The sequence below is a fragment of the Dermochelys coriacea genome, chromosome 1 (genome assembly GCF_009764565.3).
Source record: "Dermochelys coriacea isolate rDerCor1 chromosome 1, rDerCor1.pri.v4, whole genome shotgun sequence".
In the NCBI taxonomy this organism is placed as follows: domain Eukaryota; kingdom Metazoa; phylum Chordata; order Testudines; family Dermochelyidae; genus Dermochelys; species Dermochelys coriacea.
The window spans coordinates 36,515,072-36,542,064 of record NC_050068.2 but is presented as its reverse complement, the minus strand read 5'-3'; the positions used below and the strand labels follow the sequence as shown (position 1 = coordinate 36,542,064).

The 26,993-nt window shown below is 39.6% G+C and overlaps 1 protein-coding gene across 1 annotated transcript in view; it reads right to left on the bottom strand.

Annotated features, from left to right (window-relative positions):
* Positions 1 to 26,993, bottom strand: part of ATM (ATM serine/threonine kinase) — a 109,839-nt gene that overhangs the window by 30,733 nt on the left and 52,113 nt on the right. Inside the window, 18 exon segments of the mRNA XM_043504228.1 lie at positions 913 to 1,061; positions 2,340 to 2,442; positions 2,526 to 2,614; positions 3,553 to 3,661; positions 4,748 to 4,903; positions 5,351 to 5,438; positions 6,271 to 6,448; positions 9,463 to 9,639; positions 10,703 to 10,844; positions 11,294 to 11,463; positions 12,521 to 12,651; positions 14,010 to 14,142; positions 14,537 to 14,701; positions 16,721 to 16,895; positions 21,399 to 21,536; positions 21,538 to 21,596; positions 24,501 to 24,627; positions 26,728 to 26,843. Of these exon segments, the coding sequence (XP_043360163.1) occupies positions 913 to 1,061; positions 2,340 to 2,442; positions 2,526 to 2,614; positions 3,553 to 3,661; positions 4,748 to 4,903; positions 5,351 to 5,438; positions 6,271 to 6,448; positions 9,463 to 9,639; positions 10,703 to 10,844; positions 11,294 to 11,463; positions 12,521 to 12,651; positions 14,010 to 14,142; positions 14,537 to 14,701; positions 16,721 to 16,895; positions 21,399 to 21,536; positions 21,538 to 21,596; positions 24,501 to 24,627; positions 26,728 to 26,843 (2,405 nt within the window).

Below are 26,993 nucleotides of genomic sequence, written 5' to 3'. Positions count from 1 at the left end.
CCTTCCCTATACCAGGGCCAAGGGAGCCTCACATGAGTGAGAGCATCCTGAATGCGGCAGCTGGAAGAATGAGTGTCACATGGACTTCCATTAGACGGGAAACATGGAGATGAGCAGCAGCCTACACAAGTTGCTTTTAAGTGAGCACTGTTTCGATGTAGCAGAAGAGAGTACTGCAGTCAGAAGCACCTCTTTTTCAGATCCATCTCCATAGAAGAAGCCAGGGAGAAAGTTCCCCTCCTGCTTGCAAAATATCGGTAGAAGGACTCAGTGATGTAACTTAAGCCTTTACCAAGATGGGAGGGGAATCTAGTCTCTTTTCCCTCTAAAGGGAATACAGACTTGTTTTCCTCATCAGAGACATGGTATACATTACTCCGTGCCAAGTACACCATGTCACCCTTAGGCATAAACTATTCCTTATGAGGGAGTAGCCACAGAACCAAATCGGACACACTTTTGTTCAACTATTGGTGAAGTCACTCCTAAGGATCAAAGAGCAATCTTTTCATTCTCCTATAAATCAAAAATGGATGCAGGAAATCATTTCCCTCACACAAAAAAAAAAAAAAAAAAAAAAAAATTCATCTTGTGGCTGAGACTAAAAATGAATAGAAGATTTTAAAGAAAAATTATCAGCAAATGAAAAGAGGAAATGCAGTATATTATAGCAAATGCTATTGTTAGACTGATACACATACAATACAAACAGGGTTTTTACATGAAAGAGGATGGCTTTTTGTTTTTATTTCAATTGTGCATTTAAATTCAATTCAATAAACAATACTGCCCCATTTCTGTCCCACAGCAGTTATGTTTTGAAGTTTTCCTTTTCCTTAAAAACAAACAGCATTGTTAGATTAAGCTTTAACAGACTCGAACTGGAAAAGATAAACAGAGAAGTTGGTTTACTTAGCAGAAGAGATGTGGTCCCACTGCATGTTCCTCCAAGCTGCCTGGTAACGAATCTCCTTCAGTTCAGCACACCACTCTGTGTTTTCATATTCCAAGCCTTTTAAATAGGTGGAAAGAGTATGGCAAAGCCCAAAATTCTGCAAGGCCTACAATCAGTAAGATTAAAAAAAAAAAGGCAACATTTCACTAGTCTGGGCTGCTTTTCAAATGGATTTGCTTACCCTTTTGTTACCAAAGTAAGAGTTCCAGGTGTGGAACTACCATTATTTCTAACCTAAGAACTCTAAGTGTAAAGCATTCACAAATAAAAAGGCTCCAGCCTCAGCCATCTCCCAAAACATCCTCCACAGAACAAATCTTCTTGACACATGAGAAATGAACTGCCAGTGCAATTTTTTCACTTCCCCACTCTTGGGCAGTGGCACCGCAGCAGATCACTGACTAAAGGGCCTTCTGCACTGGTGACATGAAGGATTGACAAGATTTTTCCCTAATTAAGCCTCAGTACTCCTGTGGAGTTGGTAAAGGATCTTTCTATATATTTGGATCATTTAACTAAGTAATGAAATGCAGCTACTCCTGAAGAGGAACATGAAAGATGTTCAACAGTGCACAGCAGTAGCAAATGGTTTTGGAGCAGTAAAGGAAGAATCCCAGATTAAACTGAAACTGCAGGAGGAAATTTAGATAGGCAGAAATTAGTTATCAAAGTTGGAATTTAGCCGAATATTGGGGTGAACATCCCATGTCTTACAAAACATGCCACTGTGTATTTAATGACCACATGTAGACAATACCTCAATTTTACTTTTTATCTGAAAGATGGTACCATCCAGCAGGACAGTGTACTGGAGGATTCTATAGCAGTGGTTTTCAACCTGTGGTCCACAGACTATGTCTAAGAGGTCCACGAAAAGTTGTCGTTGCCACAGAACATTGGTTTTCAACCTGTGGTTTGACACATGGGAGTTTGCAGACTATGCCTAAGGTTTCCAAAGGGGTCTGCACCTCCATTTGAAATTTTGTAGGGTCCGCAAATGAAGTCACTGCTCTATAATGATTCAGGTGGCAGCGCGCTAACAATACCATTACTTCCTGCAGCACCTGTGTTTTTAGGAGATCTTGAGTTTGAGTAATGACTTAACTCTTCTTAGTTTTAAATATCTGATGAATGTCATAGTACAAGGTGATATGGTTGCAGGCTTCCAAGACAAAAATACAATATAGCATCTCATACTAATAATACATAGTATGGTCATAATTAAAGTGCTCCTATATGAAAATACATCAAAGACTAAAGCCCAGACTATTATGTTAACAGAATACCAGAACAAAATCAATTTCAGGTTTACTTAAGCAAGAATACTTCTGATCACTAGAGGGGGTGATTCCTGTATTTATTTCCTATTAAAGGAGTGAATTACCTCTATTATTCCTGCCTGGCGAGTAGCTGGAGGGAGGCTTGCTTCAAGGTCATACGTTACAAGGGCCTTTCCCCATATGGCCTCATGCTCATATGTTCTTATCCTGTTATACATAAAGAGTAGTTCTGAGATTTCAAATGCTTCATAAATAAAATTATGTTTTTATAAAAAATGAATAAATTGTACCTAGCTAATGGCTGTAACATTCTTCCTCCACCACAGCCATAGAGACTATCAGGCTCTCCTATACTTCTGTATATTTCCATGAGAAGATCCTAAGACATACCATCACAAAACAAAACATTTCATAAATTACTTTGGAACAACTTCAATTATAGTATACATAAACATCTATATATATGGATTAGAAAATCATGTCCTAGATGGTTAACAATGTTTGACATTTACATCAAAAGCAGGAATACTGAGATCCAGTGCAATATCGTCAGACTGCCTAGACTAGAGACTCTCTAAATGCTTATTGTTAAGATTTTTAAAAGAATTTAGCAAATTTGGCTAAAAGGCAAAAGTAGCATAAAATTAATCAACATAAGATGTGAAGCTGACAATCTGAAAGTTGGTGAATGTGATTTATGAAGAATGAAATATTAGTTGAGAGCGATTACTGACTCAGAATAAGTAGTAAATAGATTTGTGCAACATGACACAAATGCAGAGTATACTATTGTGTAACACCATAGTCATGCTGTTTTGATCTGAGAGAGCTGTTCTTGGTCATTCAAACTCACTACGATCGTCCACTTGCTATATTTTATTGATATACGTAGCATCTCTCTGGAACAAAAGCTCAGTCAACGGTGACCATATGATCAGTTCTTTTATGAGCAAAAATTGTTTCTCTGTGCTTTTATATAATTGTCTGCTACTGCTATTTCAGATGAGTTAGTGTGAGCAAGGGCTGATGTGTTCCCAAATACCCTATTCAGCTCATCAATGAAGGCAACTGAACATTTTACTTTGAACTAGAGCTGGTAAAAAAAAAAATTTGCTCAAAAAAGTTTCGGAAGGGGGATGGGGGAGCAGGAGGGAACATTCAAGAAAATATTTCTCTGAGTTTTGACCAGCTGGGCTCAAAACTCAGACAAGAAATATTGCTTACATTGGAAATACATAAGTTAATTATTTCATTTCATTAGGTAGGTTTATTTTAAGATTAGATAATATTTCATATGAGGAAGGCACTATTCCATACCTGTAAGCTTATTCCAGTTTCTTCTTTACTTTTCTCACTCAATCTGTTAATAGTTGGACTTTGGCTTTCTTCTTCAAATGTTAGATTTTTAGATGCTTTGAAAGCAGATCTATAACAAGGGGACAAACATGTTGAATTAATTGAAAATCAGTACAGGCAACAGAGATGCTGAAATAATCCCTAAAAGGGCCAGATCCCTGGTGTTTCAGAGAAGAGCTTGGCATACCTTGGAGTTGGGCAGTTTCCTACAACCTTTCTGCTTTTAAAAGTGAATGCCACCAGATGCCAAACCAGCCCCCAAGGGAAGTTGGAGTAAGCCTTGTGGTTGCTCTAACTTATGCTGATGAATAACAACTTCCAAGGAGCTGCTCAGTTAGTCAGTATGGCCAGTTGTTACATCTCCACCCTATCTGAAATGATGTACACCAGTGGTGGGCAACCTGCAGCCCGCGGGCCACATGCGGCCCATCAGGGTAATCTGCTGGTGAGCCACGAGACAGAATTTACGTTGACCGTCCGCAGGCACGGCCACCTGCAGCTCCTAGTGGCTGCGGTTCGCTCACTGCTTTAATTCTGTGAAGTTATTCTGAGCCAAAACAAACAATTCGCTACATTCAGTATTGTATCAGTGTAAAAAAATAAAAATAATGAATTACATAAGAAAGCTGTATGTTCATTGTATACATCATTCATGTCTACACTCAGTATATTATGAAATGCTGAACAGTAATACCACGTAATTCTGGGCACCATTCTGTTTAAATTTTCCACTCCACTCCCCCATTTCTGATATAATTTAAGCAAGTTATTTGTCATGAACTGTTAGAGTTAAAATTTAATATACTATCCTATTTGGAAGGTGAGATTTAAGACTTTAGGATGATAGAACGTATTAGTTTTTAGCTCTAGTTGTTTTCAAGATACCAGCCACTAAAATCATACTGGAACTGAAGTGATAAGAAAGCGTTCTGGTAGGTAATCAGAAAGATATGATTTTAACATCTGATAGCTATCATTCTGTCAGGGCTAGAGACACTTTGGTGGGCCAGTACATTTTTCTGAACTTAAAGAAAGATTTGTCTTCCTAATACATAGTTCACTTTTCCTTTTCCAACAGAACACTCCTGTACCAACATCCACAACATGGCCTGTTTTGACTGAAATGTGAAGAATCTGTATTCCTCAAGTATAGTACCTTTTTTGTTGTTTGTCTAAGTTTATCTTGTCTGCGTAGATTTCTGTGTAGAGCAAAGCTGTGAAGTGAGCAGCACAAGACTGTGCTACCATAGCAACCTCAAGGTAATTCAACTCCAGCCAGAAACTGTCATCAAAAACTGTACCTGAAAGAGATCTAGTTAAATACAGCATTAATATTAATGTAATAATACAAGGCCTGCCCTGTAACATAAAGCTAAACAAAAGAAATGCACTGTAACAGTAAAGCCTATACCAACGGGTACTGTTTTATCTCTAAAAAGAAACACACCTATACCATGTAAGATATTTCCAGACAAAAGGTTTTTGGAAACTGCCTTCAGTTTAATCTACAACAACCCTTCTGAGGACCCCTATTTTCAAGAGAGCAGATTTCCAGGTATATATGCAACAAAATGTCACTAGTGTGACATATATGACAATATCACAAATACACAATGTGTATCTATTAATTTGAATGTTTTGTTTTCTTATTACAATTATTTAAGTGGTGTCCATGTACACTAACTCCTTCAAGGCGTCACCAAGTTTTAGTACAGAGAAAAAAAATAATCTTATATCAAAGCTAATTTTAAAAACTCACCTCTTTTGACTTCTCAAGTAATCAACAACATCAAGCATTGTTCGTCGAGATATTTTATCTAAACCTCCACGAATAAAGGTTTCTGGTTCTACAATTTATATTGAGAGAGAGAGAGAGAGAGAGAAGTGTGAATACACATCATAAAATGTCTGATGGTAAAAAAAGATGTTGTTTACATTAAGGTGAACGATTAAACAGTGAATAATTGCACAAACAAGATTTTCTAAATGCTGTCTGACTAAAACTGGTGTGTGTTATATATCTAGTGTTAGAAATATAGGCTACATCTACACTACACATCACTGGCAGAGGCATGTAGTGCTCATGTAGCTACATGCTGCAGTGAAAAGCACACCGTGTCCACGCTGCGACGTGTAGCTACACCTCAATGAAAGGCTCTGCAGAGGGGAGGCAGCAGGGAAAGGCTTCAGCTGCCCTGTTGCCAGAGCCTTTCACTGCAGTGAGGAAAGGCTCCAGAAGTGAGGAGCTGCCAGAATCTTTCCCTCTGCGAGAGCCTTTCCTCATTGCTGGAGTCTTTTCTTGTGGTGGGGAAGGGCTCTAGCAGCTGGGAGCTGGCAGAACCTTTTCCTACTCCTGGAGTCTCTCACTGTGGCAGGGAAGAGCTGATGCAGCAGGACACTACACAACTAAAACCAGCCGTGCCAACAGGGAGGCATGGCTTGAGTGAGTAGACAGCCATGTAGGCTACACACTCGAGTACATACCCACACCTTTCAGGCGTGTCTTTACTCCACATGCCTATGCACTGCCTCACTGTCTACACTGCTATTTATACCAGTGCTAAGGGTGCTACTCAGGTATGTACACTACATGTCTGCCATAAGAAGTGCGCAGTGCAGATACACTCTTAGAGAAAGAGGAGGAAATCATTCTTTTCCAAGCCATTTTCACATCATTACCTGAATTGGAATTTGCAGGTGTAGTTGATCTGCTGGATGATGAGGAGTATCTGCAACAAGCTGTGTAAAACCTCTGTATATGCATGGACAGAAGATTTCGCCAAGTTTCATTTGAATCATGAAGCAGGATATCATGAATCAGGTACGGGAGCAAAGTCTGACAAAAGTCTGTTTTCACCTGGAACCCACAAGCACACACAGTCAGCTGCTGGTAAACACATTTCTCAGCTCCTAACTATAGTCAAGGTCCACGGGCCAATATGACTCTTACTGTAAAACAAATAAAATAAGCTTCATCAACTCATGCATATCAATCTAGTATCTGAATGCCTACTAAAAAAGTGATTTCAGAGTAGCAGCCATGTTAGTCTGTATCCACAAAAAGAAAAGGAGGATTTGGGGCATAAAACCAATTTATTTGAGCATAAGCTTTCACGAGCTACAGCTCACTTCATCGGATACATTCAGTGGAAAATACAGTGGGGAGATTTATATACACAGAGAACATGAAACAATGGGTGTTACCATACACACTGTAACGAGAGTGATCAGGTAAGATGAGCTATTACCAGCAAGAGAGCGGGGTGGGGATGGGGGAGAACCTTTTGTAGTGATAATCAAGGTGGGCCATTTTCAGCAGTTGACAAGAACATGTGAGGAACAGCAGGGGGAGGGGGGAATAAACATGGGGAAATAGTTTTACTTTGTGTAATGACCCATCCACTCCCAGTCTTTATTCAAGCCTAAGTTAATTGTATGCAGTTTGCAAATTAATTCCAATTCAGCAGTCTCTCGTTGGAGTCTGTTTTTGAAGTTTTTTTGTTGAAGAATTGCCACTTTTAGGTCTGTAATCGAGTGACCAAAGAAACTGAACTGTTCTCCAACTGGTTTTTGAATGTTATAATTCTTGACGTCTGATTTGTGTCCATTTATTCTTTTACGTCCAGTTTGACCAATATACATGGCAAAGGGGTATTGGAAGTTTTGGAATAACCTTCCAAGGGAAGCAGTGGGGGCAAAAGATCTATCTGGTTTTAAGATTCTACTCGATAAGTTTATGGAGGAGATGGTATGATGGGATAATGGGATTTTGGTAAGTAATTGATCTTTAAATATTCAGGGTAAATAGGCCAAATCCCCTGAGATGGGATATTAGATGGATGGGATCTGAATTACCCAGGAAAGAATTTTCTATAGTATCTGGCTGGTGAATCTTGCCCAGATGCTCAGGTTTAGCTGATTGCCATATTTGGGGTCGGGAAGGAATTTTCCTCCAAGGCAGATTGGAGAGCTCTGGAGGTTTTTCGCCTTCCTCTGTAGCATGGGGCATGGTTGACTTGAGGGAGGCTTCTCTGCTCCTTGAAGTCTTTGAACCATGATTTAAGGACTTCAATAGCTCAGACATGGGTGAGGTTTTTCATAGGAGTGGGTGGGTGAGATTCTGTGGCCTGCGCTGTGCAGGAGGTCTGACTAGATGATCAAAATGGTCCCTTCTAACCTTAGTATCTATGAATCTATTGCTGGCACATGATGGCATATATCACATTGGTAGATGCGCAGGTGAATGAGCCTCTGATAGTGTGGCTGATGTGATTAGGCCCTATGATGGTGTCCCCTGAATAGATATGTGGACAGAGTTGGCAAGGGTCTTTGTTGCAAGGATAGGTTCCTGGGTTAGTGGTTCTGTTGTGTGGTGTGTGGTTGCTGGTGAGTATTTGCTTCAGATTGGGGGGCTGTCTGTAAGCAAGACTGGCCTGTCTCCCAAGATCTGTGAGAGTGATGGGTCGTCCTTCAGGATACGTTGGAGATCCTTGATGATGCGTTGGAGAGGTTTTAGTTGGGGGCTGAAGGTGATGGCTAGTGGCGTTCTGTTATTTTCTTTGTTGGGCCTGTCCTGTAGTAGGTAACTTCTGGGTACTCTTCTGGCTCTGTCAATCTGTTTCTTCACTTCAGCAGGTGGGTATTGTAATTTTAAGAACGCTTGATTGAGATCTTGTAGGTGTTTGTCTCTGTCTGGAGGGTTGGAGCAAATGCGGTTATATCGTAGAGCTTGGCTGTAGACAATGGATGGCTGGATGAAAGCTGGAGGCATGTAGGTAGGCATAGCGGTCAGTAGGTTTCCGGTATAGGGTGGTGGTGTTTATGTGATCATCGCTTATTATTACCGTAGTGTCCAGGAGGTGGATCTCTTGTGTTGACTGATCCAGGCTGACGTTGATGGTGGCATGGAAATTGTTGAAATCATGGTGGAATTCCTCAAGGGCTTCTTTTCCATGGGTCCAGATGATGAAGATGTCATCAATGTAGCGCAAGTAGAGTAGGGGCACTAGGGGAGGAGAGCTGAGGAAGCGTTATTCTAAGTCAGCCATAAAAATGTTGGCATACTGTGGGGCCATGCGGGTACCCATAACAGTGCCGCTGATTTGAAGGTATACATTGTCCCCAAATGTGAAATAGTTATGGGTGAGGACAAAGTCACAAAGTTCAGCCACCAGGTTTGCCGTGACATTATCGGGGATACTGTCTCTTTCGGCTTGTAGTCCATCTTTGTGTGGAATGTTGGTGTAGAGGGCTTCTACATCCATAGTGGCTAGGATGGTGTTTTCAGGAAGATCACTGATGGATTGAAGTTTCCTAAGAAAGTCAGTGGTGTCTCGAAGATAGCTGTGAGTGCTGGCAGCGTAGGGCCTGAGGAGGGAGTCTACATAGCCAGACAATCCTGCTGTCAGGGTGCCAATGCCTGAGATGATGGGGTGTCCAGGATTTCTAGGTTTATGGAGCTTGGGAAGCAGACAGAATACCCCTGGTTGGGGTTCCAGGGGTGTGTCTGTGCAGTTTTGTTCTCATGCTTTTTCAGGGAGTTTCTTGAGCAAATGGTGTAGTTTCTTTTGGTAACCCTCAGTGGGATCAGAGGGTAATGGCTTGTAGAAAGTGGTGTTGGACAGCTGCCTAGCAGCCTCTTGTTCATATTCCGATCTATTCATAGTGACGACAGCACCTCCTTTGTCAGGGTTACCCCCCCCCCCGCTCTCCTCATTCTTTTTACTAAAAGAGTGCTTAATATTTTTTTTCTATTTAAAAAAATGGTGATTTTATAACAGAAATTATCTGATATTAACAGGAGTCATGACTAAGTTTGCCACAATTATCTTTGGCTGCTGCACATGGAAGCTATATATAAACTGAGCTCACCTCACACATTGGTTTCAGTAACTGAAGAACTTCATTTCTCACTCCTCCACTGTCCAGTAATGAACAAGTCAGATTCTTGATCCAGGTATCATGACTTACACTCTGAGGAATCCACACACTTTCATCATCCAGGTTTTCTGAAGGACTCTCTCTTTCATTACTTGGTACTTCTAAAAACTAGACAAAAACAAAAATTAAATAAAAAATGCATAGATGTGTTCTTCTAAAAAATAACCAGCATACACACAACTTGGTCCAAAAATTTAGATGAACAACAAAATTAAACACACACAATGCAGAGTCCGTCTGGATGAAAGCATTTAATCAAGCTTAGTTTATATTATAAAATAAATGTAATATGCTATAATAATGAATGGTTATAGTTAAAACCAAAGAAATCTGGAAATAGTAATGGTATATTTCAGAGTAGCAGCCGTGTTAGTCTGTATTCGCAAAAAGAAAAGGAGTACTTGTGGCACCTTAGAGACTAACTAACAAATTTATTTGAGCATAAGCTTTCGTGAGCTACAGCATCCGATGAAGTGAGCTGTAGCTCACGAAAGCTTATGTTCAAATAAATTTGTTAGTCTCTAAGGTGCCACAAGTACTCTTTTTCTTTTTAGTAATTGTATAGTTTCTCCAGGAAGATCAAGGCCCCAGTACATATCGTATTTTAGGTTGCAAAATCAAGTGCTTGAACGGTAGGAAATGCTTTATTTACGGTTGCTCATGCAACCTTAATTCTGCCCCTTTGTACTTCCATCAAGTGCACTGAATTAGGCAGCAGTCTTGTGGAAAAAATAGTATGTGATCAGGTAAATAAGGATTATTATCATAATGTATACATATAGAACTTCCTGATAGCAAGGCTGTGGAGTCCTTTCCACAAGAAAGGTAATGGGAGCCCCATAGCTTGGTATATTTGGAACTAAACTTGATCCTGTAATCATTTTACTTAATATCAGGTCTTTTAGTTAAAGGGATGACTCACTGAAGTAAACATAAGGTACAAAAATAAGCGTTTGCAAAAATAAGTCCCCCTGAGAAAGTACAAGAGGTATGAAAGATGTACAAAAGGAACTAATACTGTACTGGCAGGAAGAGGGGAACTATCTTAAGGATCTTTTCCATCTCTAGATTCTGTAACACTGGTCTTCAGAAATGTTTACAGATCTATTTTTGTTTTTATATTTTCTGTTCTCATTACCCTGAACTGCACAAAAATAAATAAAAGAAATACCTTCTTTCTAGACACTCTGAAAGGATGTAGATATATTAACATAGGATCAGCTTTGTTTTTGTAAATCTCCCAAAATTCATTACCAGCTTTGGTGGCTAAAATGTTTTTCAAACAGGCAGCAGCAGCAGATCGAACACCAATACTGAAAGATAAGCATATCTGAGTAACAGATTCTTTAATAATTTAACATAACCTTATGAAGTCTATGTTAAAAAAGTATGTACATCAAAGATAATTCTAAAGGCATCTGACACCGATGAGCCACAGAATGTGCATTAAGGATGTGTGTTACAAGAGAGACTGCAAATATTTACTCCAACACAAAAAAGGCCGCAACTGGCATTGGGCAACAAGATCATTTAGCTAGAATCCACATCCAGCCCCTGACTAGAGGTATTGTAGAACACCACAGATTGATTGGAATATGAGTAATCTGAACCTCAAGTGGATCATTAGTAGAGAGTTAACAGATTGTTGCTTGTGTGCAGATATTAAATAAAATTTGAGACAGAAGGCAGAATATCTTTTTACAACAATAGCTACTTTTTTTCATAGGTGCTCGTTCAAGCACCGAATCAAATGTACACTTACCAATCATCTATTAAAGCATTATTTATTAGAGTCAGCATTATGAAGACCCACTGAAGTTCTCTATCTTCAAATAAGTCAGCTGCCTTGGAACAGAATGCATTTTTACTATGTTGCAGAGTTATGGTGGAGAAATCTATAGGACCCAGTTCTCCCAAACAACTTCCAACAGCCTCTGCGAATGCAAATATTACTTTTATAGTCTCCAAATAGTAGAGGAAAGAGCTTTATTTTTTTTAGCTGTGTTTATGTGTGTGTATATATGCATACATATTACATACAGTTTTATGTGAGCCGTGTTGTCCTTTCACCATCTCATGTTAGTAGAAACTAAGGGCATGTCTATACTACAAACAAATTTCTCTGTAAGTTTCTATTTTAGTTGAGCCCAGAAAGCCTTTGAGCTGCCAAGCGGCAATGCAATGCCCAGGTTCCTGGCAGGAAGCCTCGGTAGAGCTGGGCTTCCCACGGGGAACCCAGGCAGCAGCTGGCTGGGAACCAGGGGGCAATCAGGCTCTGAGTGGGGAACTGGGTGTGCACAGTCTGTCTCAGAGCGTGGAAACTGGGCAGCGGCATGGCTAAGAGCCAGGAACCTGGGGGCAGCTGGGATTTAGCTGGAGCCTCCTACCTGCCATGGAGTGGCTGCTCGGCTTTCTTGTCAATTTCACGGCTCCAGGACATACACTAAGTTCAGACAGAAGGAAATAGACAGAGATATGTCTATTTCCTTGCTGCATTCATACAATTCGTATTTGTGAGAACAGATTTTGGCTTTCAGTTTTGACGTGTCCACATTCAGCTGTAGCTATGAAAATTCTAGATTTTCTAAAATATATTGTGTAACATTTCTTTTACCATCATCAAGATGAGAAGAGACATGCTGCAGACATAAGGGTTGGGCTCTGGTCCAAATTCAGGAAGTACTTACTGGAAATATATTGCAGGAATGACAAATGTATAGTTTTGTTTTCAGAGGTGCTGAGCAATGCCAGTTCCCATAACAGCTATTGCAGTTGTAGGTGGTCATCAGCTCTGAATACCAGGTTTTTAGTTTTTCAGATGAGGAAGATCTAAAAGCCTGGTTTACCACTACATATTAGATGTTTAAGTGAACAGCACTAATTTCAGCATCATAGGAAACATTTTGCAATTGCCAAAGATTAAAATAATTGTCATTTAGAGATACTAGTGCTAGTGTAGAAGATGTAGACACTCACAAAGCAAAATTACTTACCTAAACTGCCTTTCACCTGTATGATTAACTGCTGTCTTGGATAGTTGTAGCAAGCTCACCACCAACTTTACTATGACATAGTCCTGGGGTTTTCTACCATTTAGAAGAAAAAGGAAAGCATTAATATCTATTCCATATGTATTTGTAACAGACAAATTACACTACTTGTAATTCTATTTCAACTAAGATCTCAAAATGCATTCTGAACATTAAAGGGGATAGTAATTGGGTCAAATTTGGTACATAAAAGCTTTTATAAAATGTAACACAAAAATAGAAATGTTTCCATATTTTTAAAAATCATCACTTCTTGAACCAACTCTTGTATGTTACTTTATATTCCATACAATTCCAGTATTTTTATAAATGAATCCATATATTTTAAACACTGTTTTGTAGACCTTGTGAAATCTGTACTACCCACACCAAAGTTGACAATGTCCACAGGAAATCTTATACAGCCCGCAAACACAAACAAACAGTCTCTTTGAAGTTTTAATATTTCATAGTGCCTTTTGTAAATTTTATCTATTATAAAGGCTGCCTGACATTTTCCATTATAAGATCCTATTTTCAAATTACTCATAACTTTGCCAAACTTAGCTGTTTGGGCTGTAATTTTCCATGTCAGGTGTCTGCATCAGGCTGAATGTTTTGGTGTTTTTTTGGGAAAATTTCACCCATAATAGTTCAGTCATTTCCAAGAACGAGGCTGGGGAAATCTCAATGTCTAGTCCATGTAAAAAAAATTCTGACAACCTTTTTCTGAACAGCTCTAGCATCCCACATGCTTTGGAGCCAGGAACTTTGGCAAGGGGGTGACCTCTGTCTCAGTGATGTGTCTTTTGCCATCTCTGTGAAACTTCACTCAAATTTGGCCAAGTTATAAGCCTTTGAACAATTGCAGTTTACACATGCTCAGTGGAGATTTCTATTTTAGCAGTTAAAATCTGTAAAGATTCCATCTTCAAAGAGCTTGCTTGAGCTGTTCACAGTTCTTAAGTGTGATCGGATTGTGCATGCACCATCCCCCCAGAGTGACTGAGCACACTCCAGCAGTGAATTGCTGCTCTGGGCCAAGGTGGGCACCAGAACCGAGCCTGTCTCTGCTGGGCTTTTTGGCTCCCCACTTCTGGTGTCCAGAGCATGGAAGAAGAAGGTGCCTGATTTTAATTTAGAGGGAAAAACAGCTGGACTGCGTCAAGGGAAAGGAAAAGATTGGGACAAGGAGCTTGGTGAGATGATAGTGAATGTATCCTGCTCATATATACAAATATACCTACAAAAAAGTAGGTGTAGTTATATCACTCATATGGCATTATGTATTGTATAATACTCACTAAGAGAAATTTCACAATTTGCATCATAATTTATACAGTACATATCAGTCTGGTATATGTGTAAAATTATAGTAGAGTTATTTTACTTATCAAAAGAATACAGCATGCAGGGAAAGAAATAAAGCATGCTATCAGGAGTCTGTACCCTGGAAATGTTTCATGAGATCCTTCATCTGATCTTTATGCTGTTCCAGTTGTTTGCGTAAATCATTTAATCCTTCAAGTCTTGCAAATGGCAGCGACTCACAGAAACTTACTGATAAAAAATGGTTAATTTCCTGCAAAACAACATTTTTGTAATAAGTATACACTGCATATACTCATTGCATCTGACAAAGTGGGTATTCACCCACGAAAGCTTATGCTCCAATAAGTCTGTTAGTCTGTAAGGTGCCACAGGACTCTTTACTGCATATACTATGTTTTAAGTGGAGAAATGGTCCTCAAAGGTATTTCACTAAACACCAACAGATATGAAATGTACACAAGAATTGAGAGACAAACAAATTGATTAGCTCCTGTAACTAGGGATAGAATAAAAAAAGTCAACATGTCTAATTTAAGGGGAATAAATTCTTTCTATACTGTATCATATAGCCAGTACATTTGCCTTCAGTTGAAAGGGACCTATCACCATGACTGTGCCAGGGCCCAAATTAAATAGTTAATTACCTCCAAAAGTGAAAATGCTCCTTTACTGTATTTGATTTTCTGCTGTGTAGCACGCAAATCTTTAAAAGCAGGATGCTCAGGAAAAGGATCTAAATGTTTGATTGTTTGGTACAAGTTTTCATTATCCTTGTTATCTATCACTAGGTACTTCAACAAGTCTAGGACCTGAATATTAAATAAATTAATACATTAATTAATTTAAAAAGGGGGGGGAAAACAGCTTAATAAGAAAAAAGGCTCCTCAAGCCAAGCACAATATTCTATGAAATAACATTTATGCATTCTATACAGACTAAATTCTTCCAAACTGATAACTGAATATAACCAAAAATTCATAAACTATGTGTTTTACATTATTGCATGTTATAAAGTGTTTAAAAAGACTTTGGCACATTCACGGACAATATAATATTTGTATGAGTGTTATTGTAGCCACGTCAGTCCCAGGATGCTAGAGAAACAAGGTGGGTGAGGTAATATCTTTTATTGGACCAACTTCTGTTGGTGACAGAGAAACGTTTTTGCGGTTACACAGAGCTCTTCTTCAGGTCTAAGTATGTTTCCCAGATCTGAAGAAGAGCTCTGTGTAAGCTCAAAAACTTGTCTCTCTCACCAACGGAAGTTACTCCAATAAAAGATATTACCTCACCCATCTTGTCTTTCTAATGTAATATTTGTAATTCATTGAGGCTTAAAATTAGAGATAGGATAAGAATGAAGTAACTGATACAGAAATTCTATAACTTAATTTATTTGACTTTCTTTCTGTTGAAAGCTATAATATTTTGCATGATTTGGTTGGCTTACTTTGCTGTTAATCTGAATGCCTAATAGCATTACTAGAATAAATTGAATATTAATAAGGCTGGTATTTGTCACGCTATCACAGATTCTGCTGTTTTTATTTAAGTTTGGCTGCTCGGCTGCTTAAAAGTCCACTGCACAACATCTTTAAATATTTTTTTTAATTAAGTTGCTAGCTCTCTAAGTGCAAAGACATTCTTCCAAAAGTGACCCAAAAGTGTAACAAATTTGGTGCCGTTAGCCTAAAAATTACCAATATACAGTGCTTCTGCAGAGGTTCCTGTATTTTATATACAGATATAAGATGACCGGAGAGCTGTAAAGCCATGTAATTTATGAATTTATAATATGCTTTATTATAGTAAGACCTAGAATTATTTATATGAGTTTTATTAACATTTTGTGTGTATTAGGGATTTTCCTATTTTAATGAATTTACTGGGGTACATTTTAATTAAACAACCACATATTATATTTGAAATTTTTTTTTTGCTGTTTTCTTACACATTTTTTCAGCTAAATCATGGGCTGTATTTCTTGCCATGACAAAGCTGTAATTTCCCCAACTTATTGCCATGACAAGCCTGAAATATAAACAAAACTGTGAAGACAACAACAATACTGCTCTCTCTGTTGACCAAGAACTTGTATGCAAAATTTCAGCAAAAAGCAAATTTTACAGGAAGGCACAAACCCAGTATACAGGGTTTTGAGAGCAAAAGTGCTGCAATAACCATAACTGTGGAGCTGCAAATGCACTTCTACCGATAGTTTGCTTTAAATCCACTGAGCAACCAATACATAGAACTGAATATTTGCCAGTGTGAAGTATCTAGGCTAGGGCTAGTCAACAGATGGAGCACGGGCCAAATTTGGACCACCAGACACTATTGAACGGACCCTGAAATCTTTTTATTTACTTATCATTATTGTTATTATTTTCTCTGGAGTCTAGACCTTGACGAAGAAATTTGGAACTTGACAAAAATAATTGACTACCCCTGACCTAGGCTAATAACATGTCTACATAGAAAAATGCAGTCTATACACATCTATATCTGAAGTAAAGTTCTGTCCATATATTCCCCTTCAACAGTAGAGTGTACGCTTCAGGGCTAAACAAAAGATGTCTAAGAAGCAGAAAAGTAGTAAAAACTGTACTTTTCTTACTGAAAAAGGCCATTAAAAAAAAATCTTATGAAATAACTAACTGGTAACAAATGAAAAAAATTGTGATGTAACCCTACAGAATATAGAAAAAGGTGACTAAACATGATGTTTAAAACACAGATATTTTTATAACTAATACTTTTGTTGACTTGAACTAAATACAAAAGCCAGTAGACATATAATAAAGAAGTGCATCTTCTGAAAAGCTACCTGCTTCTGAATTTCAGGCTGGTCCCTGACAAGAGGTATTAGCGTTCCAACAACAACATGAAGGTGATTCTCTAGGGCATCCTTACAATATGTAACTGCTGCATGGCAAACATGGTTTAGAAGGTCACAGCAGAGGGAAAAGCTGCGCATGGACATGTCTCTGCCAAGACTGGGTCTGCCACAGGGGAAAAAAACAACAACAAGTTTGAGGAATTAAATTAAAAAAAAATTTCTATTGTCAAAGTACTAACCCTTTGCATGACAGGGAGAAATGGGGGGAAGCATATAAACATATTTAAAAAGCAGTGATTTCAGTCTTAAAATGGTTGACCCAATCATCACAGGGATTTAGATTTCTGGATTTAATAGTACCAAATCCCCAAGTCCTTCCATCATTGTTATATATGCTAAATTTACCCATTGTCAATATGGTTTAATTCCACAGAGTCAAACAAGAGTGAAAAAGAAACAGATCTCCTCTAGGGAGGAAAAATAGTATATAGGCTGCCACAGATTAAAGGTAATAAAATTTGTTGTAAGGAGCACCCGAGTGGGGAATTCTCTGATCACATCCCTCCTTTTTGTGAAGTGGACGTGCTGTTATAACAGCTCCTGTATTCCTGTGGAATTTGCCCAATACATTGAATTTGTCACATCACAGAACAATACTTTAGAATCTAGACAGTCTATGGTAGTTAAGGCACTCATCTCTCACTGAAATTCTTAGGGTCCCCTGAAAATTCCATACTAAACCATCACTAAGTATAAATATATACACTTCTAGCCTTTATAGATTTGAAGATAATCATGCCAAATGTAAACTGAGTTTAAGCTGACATGGTGAGTTTTCTGAGTGTGCCGACAACCCAAAACTACGTTAATTGACTCATACATCACTATGGATTGTTCCCTCTAAAACCTAAAGATAGCAATTAAATTATTGCACTGTTGATCATTTTAGCTGAAACATCCAAATGATGCGTTTAGTCCCACAATACCAAATTGCTTTCCGCATCTCCTCAGTTGCCAAAAGCATCAGCTGTTCCCTACTCACCTACTAAAACCTCCTGCTTAACCCTTAGCCTCTAGAATGAAGTTATATGTTGTCAACACAAAATTCTGCAGATATTAAAAATTGAAAATGTGGGAAAAGTGTGAAATAAATATTATGGGCTACTGTACTGATAATGTATTCACTTTCAGAATTAACTGGTTAATAGTTTCTATTTTTTAACGTAATGGAAGATGTGCAGCAGACTGCAGGGACAGTCACAGAATTTAGGTCCAAGCTTGCAAACTTGTGCAAGTTAGCAGTGCAGGAGTTCACGAGGGAGAAGAAATCATGTTGTTTATCAAAGAAGAGGGCAGACAGAGAGAATAAATAAAACAGAAGTGATCACAGGGCATGGCTACACTTGCATACGTAGAGCGCTGTGAGTTAAACCAGCCCTCCGAGAGCACAAAGGGAAAGCACTGCCGTGTTTTTACACTGTCAGATTCAAGCGCACTGGCGTGGCCACATTAGCAGCTTTGTGCATTGTGGTAGCTATCCCAGCATGCATTTGGCTGGGACGTGCTTTTCAAATGGGAGGTGAGGCTGGAATGTGACAGGGAGTGTGTTGTGTGTATGTGGGGGGAGAGACAGTGGGTTGGGGGCTGAGAGCATGTCAGCAGGCGGTCTTGTAAGTTCAGACAGCAGCAGACCTCTCCCCATCCCCCCTTCTCTCACACATAGCATTCTACACTAATGGTTGCTTTGTCTCTGAGAAGATAAGCATGCCGGCTGTCAGAAATGGAGCTCTGAAAGGGCATATCCGCATTCCTACAGCCGATTCCAAAATAATGACAAGAGTGACCATTTGACTTAAGGGGATTATGTGACATTATGTGACATTCCGGAGGCCGATCGCAGTGCAATAATGCAACACAGGTGAGAACATAGGTGAGGTTTTTCATAGGAGTGGGTGGGTGAGATTCTGTGGCCTCCGCTGTGCAGGAGGTCGGACTAGATGATCAGAATGGTACCCTCTGACCTTAGTATCTATGAACCTATGAATCTAAACACCTCGTTCACACTGACGCTGGGGCGTTTCAGCCGAGGCACAGCAAGTGTTATGCTTCTCATGGAGGTGGATTACCAGGAGCGCTCCAGCTGCAGAGTCCAGGCCCTCTAAGTGCCTTGCCAGTGTGAACGGATCGTGAGTTAGGGCACCTGGGGATGCTTTAATGCGCTTTAACTTACAGGTGTAGCCAAGCCTAGAGTCACAGAGCTTTCTCCAAAGGCTGTTGGGGTGCAGAAGTAGAGGTAAAGCCTGTAGAAAAAAGCTAACATGGTGGCAGATAGTGGGTCAAGAAAAGAAGGCAGAGTAAAAGTTGAGAAGTCGACAGAAGGGAATTTAATAGACTGACATCATGGGGAAAAGGAGAGTACTGTTTAAACTGGGCAAGTGGTGGGCAGAGAGAGAATTCAGAGACAAACGAGTAAGAAAGCAGGGTTTGTTGAAGACTAGACTATAAAACATTTCAATGATCTGAATAATATTCTAGGTTACTGGAATACCCTTATACTTTGTTATATTAGCAGACAGCATTGTAATCTCAAACATTCCTTGGAGTAGCAACACTGGAAACTTTACAGAAAAAGGCAGAAGAGGAGATTTACCAAATGTTATGTTCACAGTGAAGGTGCTTGCATAATACTGGCTGTTCTTTGATTAACTTTGCTTTGGTATCAAGTAGCAAATCTTAGTTTTCGTTGTGAAGTTATGTGTCATTTCGAGCCATATACTCAACGCATTTATTAACATTTAAATGATCAAAATGTCCAGGGAAGACCGCCTACAAGAGACTTAATTTCAACAAAAAGACCCATCTTCTATAGTCCAATAAATAGGGCTGTGCTCAGGGAAGAAGACCTATAACTATGGTGACCAGATGTCCCGTTTTTAAAGGGATAATCCCGTATTTAAGCCCTCCCACAGGTGTCCAATTTTTTCTTTAAAAAGGGGAAATTTTCCCGTATTTTCTGTCTCCCCCCCCATCAGTACTGGCAGGTACTGCTTCTGCCTGGATCTCTACTAGCCAGCTGCCTGCCAACTCAGAGGTGAGTGGGGGTGGGTCCAGTGGCTGATGACGGGGGTGGGTGTGCAAGACTGGTGGTGGGGCAAAGCTGCAGTGTGTTGGGGCAGCCGCTCCCTCTGCTGGTCCCTCAGCACAGCCCTCGCTGTGCGTCAGCTTTTGGCCAGCACGGCCCTGTCCCCCACCCTGTTTCTGGCCGTCATTGGCTGCATGCTGCGAGCTGTGGTGGCTGCTGAGTGCGGGCAGGCGCCAGGCAGCTACATGTTGCCTCTGTTGCCCACCCATCGGCCCTTTATGCGCTTCCCCTCTTGCTATCCTCTTCCTGCTTTGCCCCTTCATCCCCTCTGCTCCTCCATATCTCCCTAGCAGAGCCCGTCCTGCTCCCAGTGCTGTGCGGAGAACCAGCCCCTGGTCGGAGTGCTCAGCTGACCAACAGCCTGGCCGGCAGGCTCCTTCCTTCCCCTACTGCCTCTGGCTGGGCTGGCGCCCTGGGAAAGCCCACGACCCCCGCAGCTCAGGACACCGGCCAGGAGGAGCTGAGCCCTGTATGTGCCAAAGCCCAGTGCAGCACTGGCATGGGGAAGCCTCTCTGCCCCTCAGCTAAGCTCTGGAGTGGAGCAGGGGAAGTGATTTCCAGCCTGTTCATGCTCTGACCCTGCAAGTTCCACAGCAGCCCCCCAGGCAGGGGCTTAGCACCCTCTTCACCTGCCCCCCACCCTGGGTCCTGCCCCCAGGGAGCACGGGACTGCTCCATCCTCTAGGCACATTTTCCTGCTGAGCTACTTCTCTGGCCGGATTTGCTAAAGCCCCTGCAGTCAGGTTCCCTGGGCCCTGGTGCACAATGCATCCTAAAGGGCTTAACCCCTTCCAGCCTGCACTGTAGCTGGGGATAGGAGGCAGCTGGGTTATTTCAGTGGCCAGCAGCAGCCTGGAGGTGATAGCTGCCTTTCAACACTGTTCGGACTGGAAGCAGCTCCCATCCTTTCTCTCCCGCACAGTGCCAAAAGGGTGCTGCTGGCTACATTCTGGTGTGAACCATAGCAGAAATCTGGGGAGGGGAGGCATGTGACCCTTCCCCCCCCAATCCCCCTCCCCCCCCCACACACGTGTTGCCTCAGGAAGACGCGGCACCAGGAGCCTGAAGAGCGCTGGGCAGGGAGGGTCAGGTTGGTCAGTTACACCCACTCCCCCCGCCCGTGTGAGAGAGGTGTACAGGAGTGTGCGTGTGTCACCTTTCCCCGTGTGAACCCTAAAGCCTTAAAGATAAGAAGATAAATAAAAAGAATCCAACTAGCAGTATTTCTTTTTAACAGGAACTCAGTCAACTTGATGTTAATTTGAACATTTGTACTGCATAGGTCTGATTGATTGCCATTGAACTCGGCTTGAATACAAATAATTTTATCAGGTGTGCCATATTCAGCATAGGGAAATATGATCACCCTACCTATAATCAATCGTTTATAACTGACACTAACATCAGTTTTACACTAGCTTCATCCACTACATAGATGGTACAACAGCTACTAGTGGTACTAAAATATGTGGATAACAGTGAGAAGGTAAAAAAGGAAGGACTAGAAGACAATTACGCATTTACCTGCTGTTGATGTAGTGAATCAGGGTATATATTATATCTCGAAGAACAAAAGCCCACGCTCCTCCTAAACCATCCTTTATCTCTTTAAGTAACAAATTAACAAACAAGTAATAAATTATAAGAATCCTGTGTTTTTGTAATATTGTTTGTATCAGCTGCCTGTTTGCAAATGGCTAGTAGAATTTTCTGGAATGAATCCTGTAAATGAATGAAAACACCAAGTGAAAAGCCGCCTCTCATATCATAACAGCAAAATTAAGTTATTTTAACTTTAGGAAAAAATTTAAACGTAAGACAAGTTTTGTATTTCCCGAGTCATATATAAATGCACGTTTATTTCAAATGCTAGCAAATGCATTGTAGAGACCAGTCGTACAAGGAATGAGGGTGCAAACTGGATATCCCTACAGGTTCCTTCTATTTTTAGTTACCATGACTGTGCAAAAACTGAAACACAAAAAGCACTGAGGCAGTTTTCATCAATGATAAAAAAAAAAAAGTGGAAAATGTAAAAATGCAAGACTGTTTTAACAGAACACATACATATAGTAAAAGTAAATAGGCACACAAAAACAACATATGCAGAGCTTTTGTGATTTGTGCATGGTTATGCTACATTCTGGAAACATACTCCCCCATTTAGTTATAAAACAACTAAATATTAGTAAGTTTTTCTCCAATCTATAGACAACATAAAGGAGAACAGTCGTACTTTGTGTGAAGAAAACATGTCTAAGCATAAGGATGTAGAAGTCCACACTGTCAGCAGGGGGAGTAATTATTTATACTTAAATATATCATGAAGCAAAATATATCATTAGAAGCGAAACTGAAACAGCTTAATGGGACTAAATCAGGGGGCCCAGATAATCTTCATCCAAGAATATTAAAGGAATTGGCACCTGAAATTGCAAGCCCATTAGCAAGAATTTTTAATGAATCTGTAAACTCAGGAGTAGTACCGAATGATTGGAGAATTGCTAATATAGTTCCTATTTTTAAGAAAGGAAAAAAAAGTGATCCGGGTAACTACAGGCCAGTTAGTTTGACATCTGTAGTATGCAAGGTCCTGGAAAAATTTTTGAAGGAGCAATTAGTTAAGGACATTGAAGTCAATGGTAAATGGGACAAAATACAACATGGTTTTACAAAGGTAGATCATGCCAAACCAACCTACTCTCCTTTTTGAAAAAGTAACAGATTTTTAGATAAAGGAAATGCAGTGGATCTAATTTACCTAGATGTCAGTAAGGCATTTGATACCGTGCCACATGGGGAATTATTAGTTAATTGGAGAAGATGGGGATCAATATGAACATCAAAAGGTGGATAAGGAATTGGTTAAAGGGAGACTGCAACGGGTCCTACTGAAAGGCGACACTGTCAGGTTGGAGGGAGGTTACCAGTGGAGTTCCTCAGGGATCGGTTTTGGGACCAATCTTATTTAATCTTTTATTACTGACCTTGGCACAAAAAGTGGGAGTGTGCTAATAAAGTTTGCAGATGATGCAAGCTGGGAGGTATTGCCAATTCGGAGAAGGAATTGGGATATTATACAGGAGGATTGGATGACCTTGTAAACTGGAGTAATAGTAATAGGATGAAATTAATAGTGAGAAGTGTAAGGTTATGCATTTAGGGATTAATAACAAGAATTTTAGTTACAAGTTGGGGAGCATCAATTAGAAGTAACGGAAGAGGAGAAGGACCCTTGGAGTATTGGTTGATCATAGGATGACTATGAGCTGCCAATGTGATATGGCTGTGAAAAAAGCTAATGCGGTTTTGGGGATGCATCAGGAGAGGCATTTCAGTAGGGATAAGAGGTTTTAGTACCATTATACAAGGCACTGGTGAGACCTCACCTAGAATACTGTGTGCAGTTCTGGTCTCCCATGTTCAAAAAGGATGCATTCAAACTGGAGCAGGTACAGAGAAGGGCTACTAGGATGATCCGAGGAATGGAAAACTTGTCTTATGAAAGGAGACTTAAGGAGCTTGGCTTGTTTAGCCTAACTAAAAGAAGGTTGAGGGGAGATATGATTGCTCTCTCTAAATATATCAGAGGGATAAATACAGGAGAGGGAGAGGAATTATTTCAGCTCAGCACCAATGTGGACACAAGAACAAATGGATATAAACTGGCCACCAGGAAGTTTAGACTTGAAATGAGACGAAGGTTTTTAACCATCAGAGGAGTGAAGTTTTGGAATAGCCTTCCAAGGGAAGCAGTGGGGGAAAAAGATCTGTCTGGTTTTAAGATTCTACTTGATAAGTTTATGGAGGAGATGGTATGATGGGATAATGGGATTTTGGTAAGTAATTGATCTTTAAATATTCAGGGTAAATAGGACTAATCCCCTGAGATGGGATATTAGATGGATGGGATCTGAGTTACCCAGGAAAGAATTTTCTGTAGTATCCGGCTGGTGAATCTTGCCCATATGCTCAGGGTTTAGCTGATCGCCATATTTGGGGTCGGGAAGGAATTTTTCCTCCAGGGCAGATTGGAGAGGCCCTGGAGGTTTTTCGCCTTCCTCTGTAGCATGGGGCATGGTTGACTTGAGGGAGGCTTCTCTGCTCCTCGAAGTCTTTAAACCATGATTTAAGGACTTCAATAGCTCAGACATAGGTGAGGTTTTTCATAGGAGTGGGTGGGTGAGATTCTGTGGCCTGCGCTGTGCAGGAGGTCGGACTAGATGATCAGAATGGTCCCTTCTGACCTTAGTATCTATGAATCTATGATCTGATGTAGTATGTTACAGAAATATTGTTAATCTAGCCTATAAAGTTTTATTTAGTGTATGTAAATCCCCCCCAACTTGATTTATTTTTAAAAATGTGGCCCTGTCTTTCTTTCACTTTTTTTTTTTAAAGTAATCTTTTATGCATGTAACATTCATAAAGTTACTGTGGCCTTTAACTTAGGGAATTTGTCTTTTTTCTGCTGCTAATAGAAACATAGAGATTCCCTAAAATTATATTGGAAAGTTTTCTCTTTGTTGGCATGCACTGACAATTTACAAATAAAAAAAAAAACAAAAACCATAATTAAAAGGAAATCTTTTAACAATGAAAAAAAAGGCAAAATCATATACTTACAGGATTTTTAGAAAGTACAGCTACAATACTTTTTAACTTGGTTTTATGACAACTGCTAATATAATCCAAGGTTGCCTTGATCACATAAGATGGAAAATGAGGAGGATTAGGAGCAGGGTCCAGTTCCCTGAATGAATTAAAAAAACACAGTGAGACAAGACTTCCAAAAACTTGTTCAGAGATCAAGGTTATGGATGCTTTAAATGGATACATATATAACATGTTGCATGGCTGATTTGGTTTCACTCAGATCAGGCAAGAAAAAACTGCTATATAGTAACAAGTGTGAAAAAATATAGCAAAGTATAAATTCTTCCTACATAACAGTAATATTTTCAGCAGTAAGTGGAGAATTAGTTATACTTCCCAGCAAGCTAACAAATACAAATAAAATGAGATGTGATCTCCAAATATAACATAAAGACTTCATTTCTGTAGGGAAATATTTGCACTTGTTTTGTTTAATCCAACTATAGGATGCCTTTGGCATGTTACCAAAGCATCAAACACCAAAATACAAAAACATGAAATTAAATACAAGCCAATCAGCCAAATCTACTCCCAGAAAATCTACTCCCAAATCTACTCCTTGTAAAAATGTAATTCACAAGAATAAATCACAATCATCATGCATGTTACTCCAATCAAAGGGATCAAACAGAAATTGGTAAGAATAAAGAAAACAGAAGGGTAGCAGATTCGAAAGCAAAGGACTGGGGGTGCAGAAACAGTCAACATGGAAAAGCAGGTCAAATGAAATAAATAAATCTTTCAGCATGCCCTGAAGTCAGCCAATGAGGAATTTTAGCAGATCAACTCTACACAAGAGAGTTTTATAGCTGGAAATCCTCTAAAATGACAGCCCTGCTCCCAGTCCAGTCCTGAATGTAATAAAGAATTAAGAGAACCAACCCATGCTTGTCAGGGAGAAATATGGCAAATGGCTAGGGTGACCAGATAGGAACTGTGAAAAAACGTGATGGGGGTGGGGGGTAATAGACACCTATATAAGAAAAAGTCCCAAAAACTGGGACTGTCCCTATAAAAACGGGACATCTGGTCACCCTACAAACGGCAATCTTACTCAAATACTCATAGTGTTAGAAACTGATGGGGGGAGGGAAGGAGGATAAACCTCAATACTGATGCAAAAATGGTCATTAATAAAATGCAATTTATTACAAAGCGCTCTTTGCCTTTGCTGAATTTCAGAAGCTGCAGTAATTTTATACACATACACGATGCTTGGGGAATAGCAGCTTACATGCTTGAGTTTCTTAAATAAAATGTTCCGTTTCACTACAGAAACTCCCACAAAATCTCTGCTTTTTCTCAGTAAGTGACAGATACGAAAAACATCATAAAGAACGATGGACATAAAACTGTACTCAGCATCACCAGGTCACGTTATAAACACTCTGGAATGCAGCTTTATAACTTGTATTTTGGCTTAATATTCTATACCATTTTAGAAAAATATATCTAAATGTTATTGTGATAGTTGATTTGCACACTGTTTGGTAGGAGTCTTAATTGCTACTGTAGATTGTAATCTTGAGAAAAGTTTGAACACCGGTAAGTGTCTTCTCAAAGAACAGAAGCTCTCCCCCTTAAAGGATGTGAAGAACCTTTTTTCTAGGATTGCAAAAGATGACCACTTGTATTTAAAAATTCTCTAAGAATAATTTAAGTTTAAAAAGATTTTAAACTTAAATTGATTTTCATATATAAAATATGAGTGTTTTGACTCATTTGAGAAAGAACATTTCATTTCTTATTAAACACTGATGAACTAAAGGAATATCAGAAAATAAAATGAATACAAAAAGTTTAAAAATGTTCTGAGAATTTCGCTCGAAAGACAAAACAATATAACCACAAAGTTGAAGATTTACAACCCTGTGGAAGATGCATAAACAGAGATATATTCACGAGCTGAAGATGCTACTAAGACCATCCCATGCAAGAGCTGAGCCAAAGTTATTTGGATCCAGCCAAACCCTTGACAGAGGTGTGTCTTCCACCCTCACTGAAACTATGGAAAGAGAGGGGTAATAAATCTCTCTGAACTGAGATGCCCACTCTTCTATTTTGCTCTCTTGAAATCCTAGAAGAAATGTTGAGAGCATATGCTGGGACGCACACACCCCACACACATATGCAAAATGTTGTACATAAGTAAAAAGGTATGAAATACATCTTCTTCTAAAAATCAATATCTACATACCCTGTAAATTTACTTAGGTCACTTCCTTCTCCTGCCTTGGTGTTGACCGGCTCATGTAGGGTCATCAGCAGCTCCACCACAATCTCTGGCAAGTTACTGTGAGACAAATTGTCAATCTGCTAGAAAAACAACATTAGATACATTTAATGTTTTCATATGAAAAACTTTAATACAGAAATATTTTAACTCTGAAGGTCTCAATTTCAATTTGTTTTTCTGAGGTAACTTCTTTTTTTTCTTGTCTGGGCTACCTACTTATCCTTTGA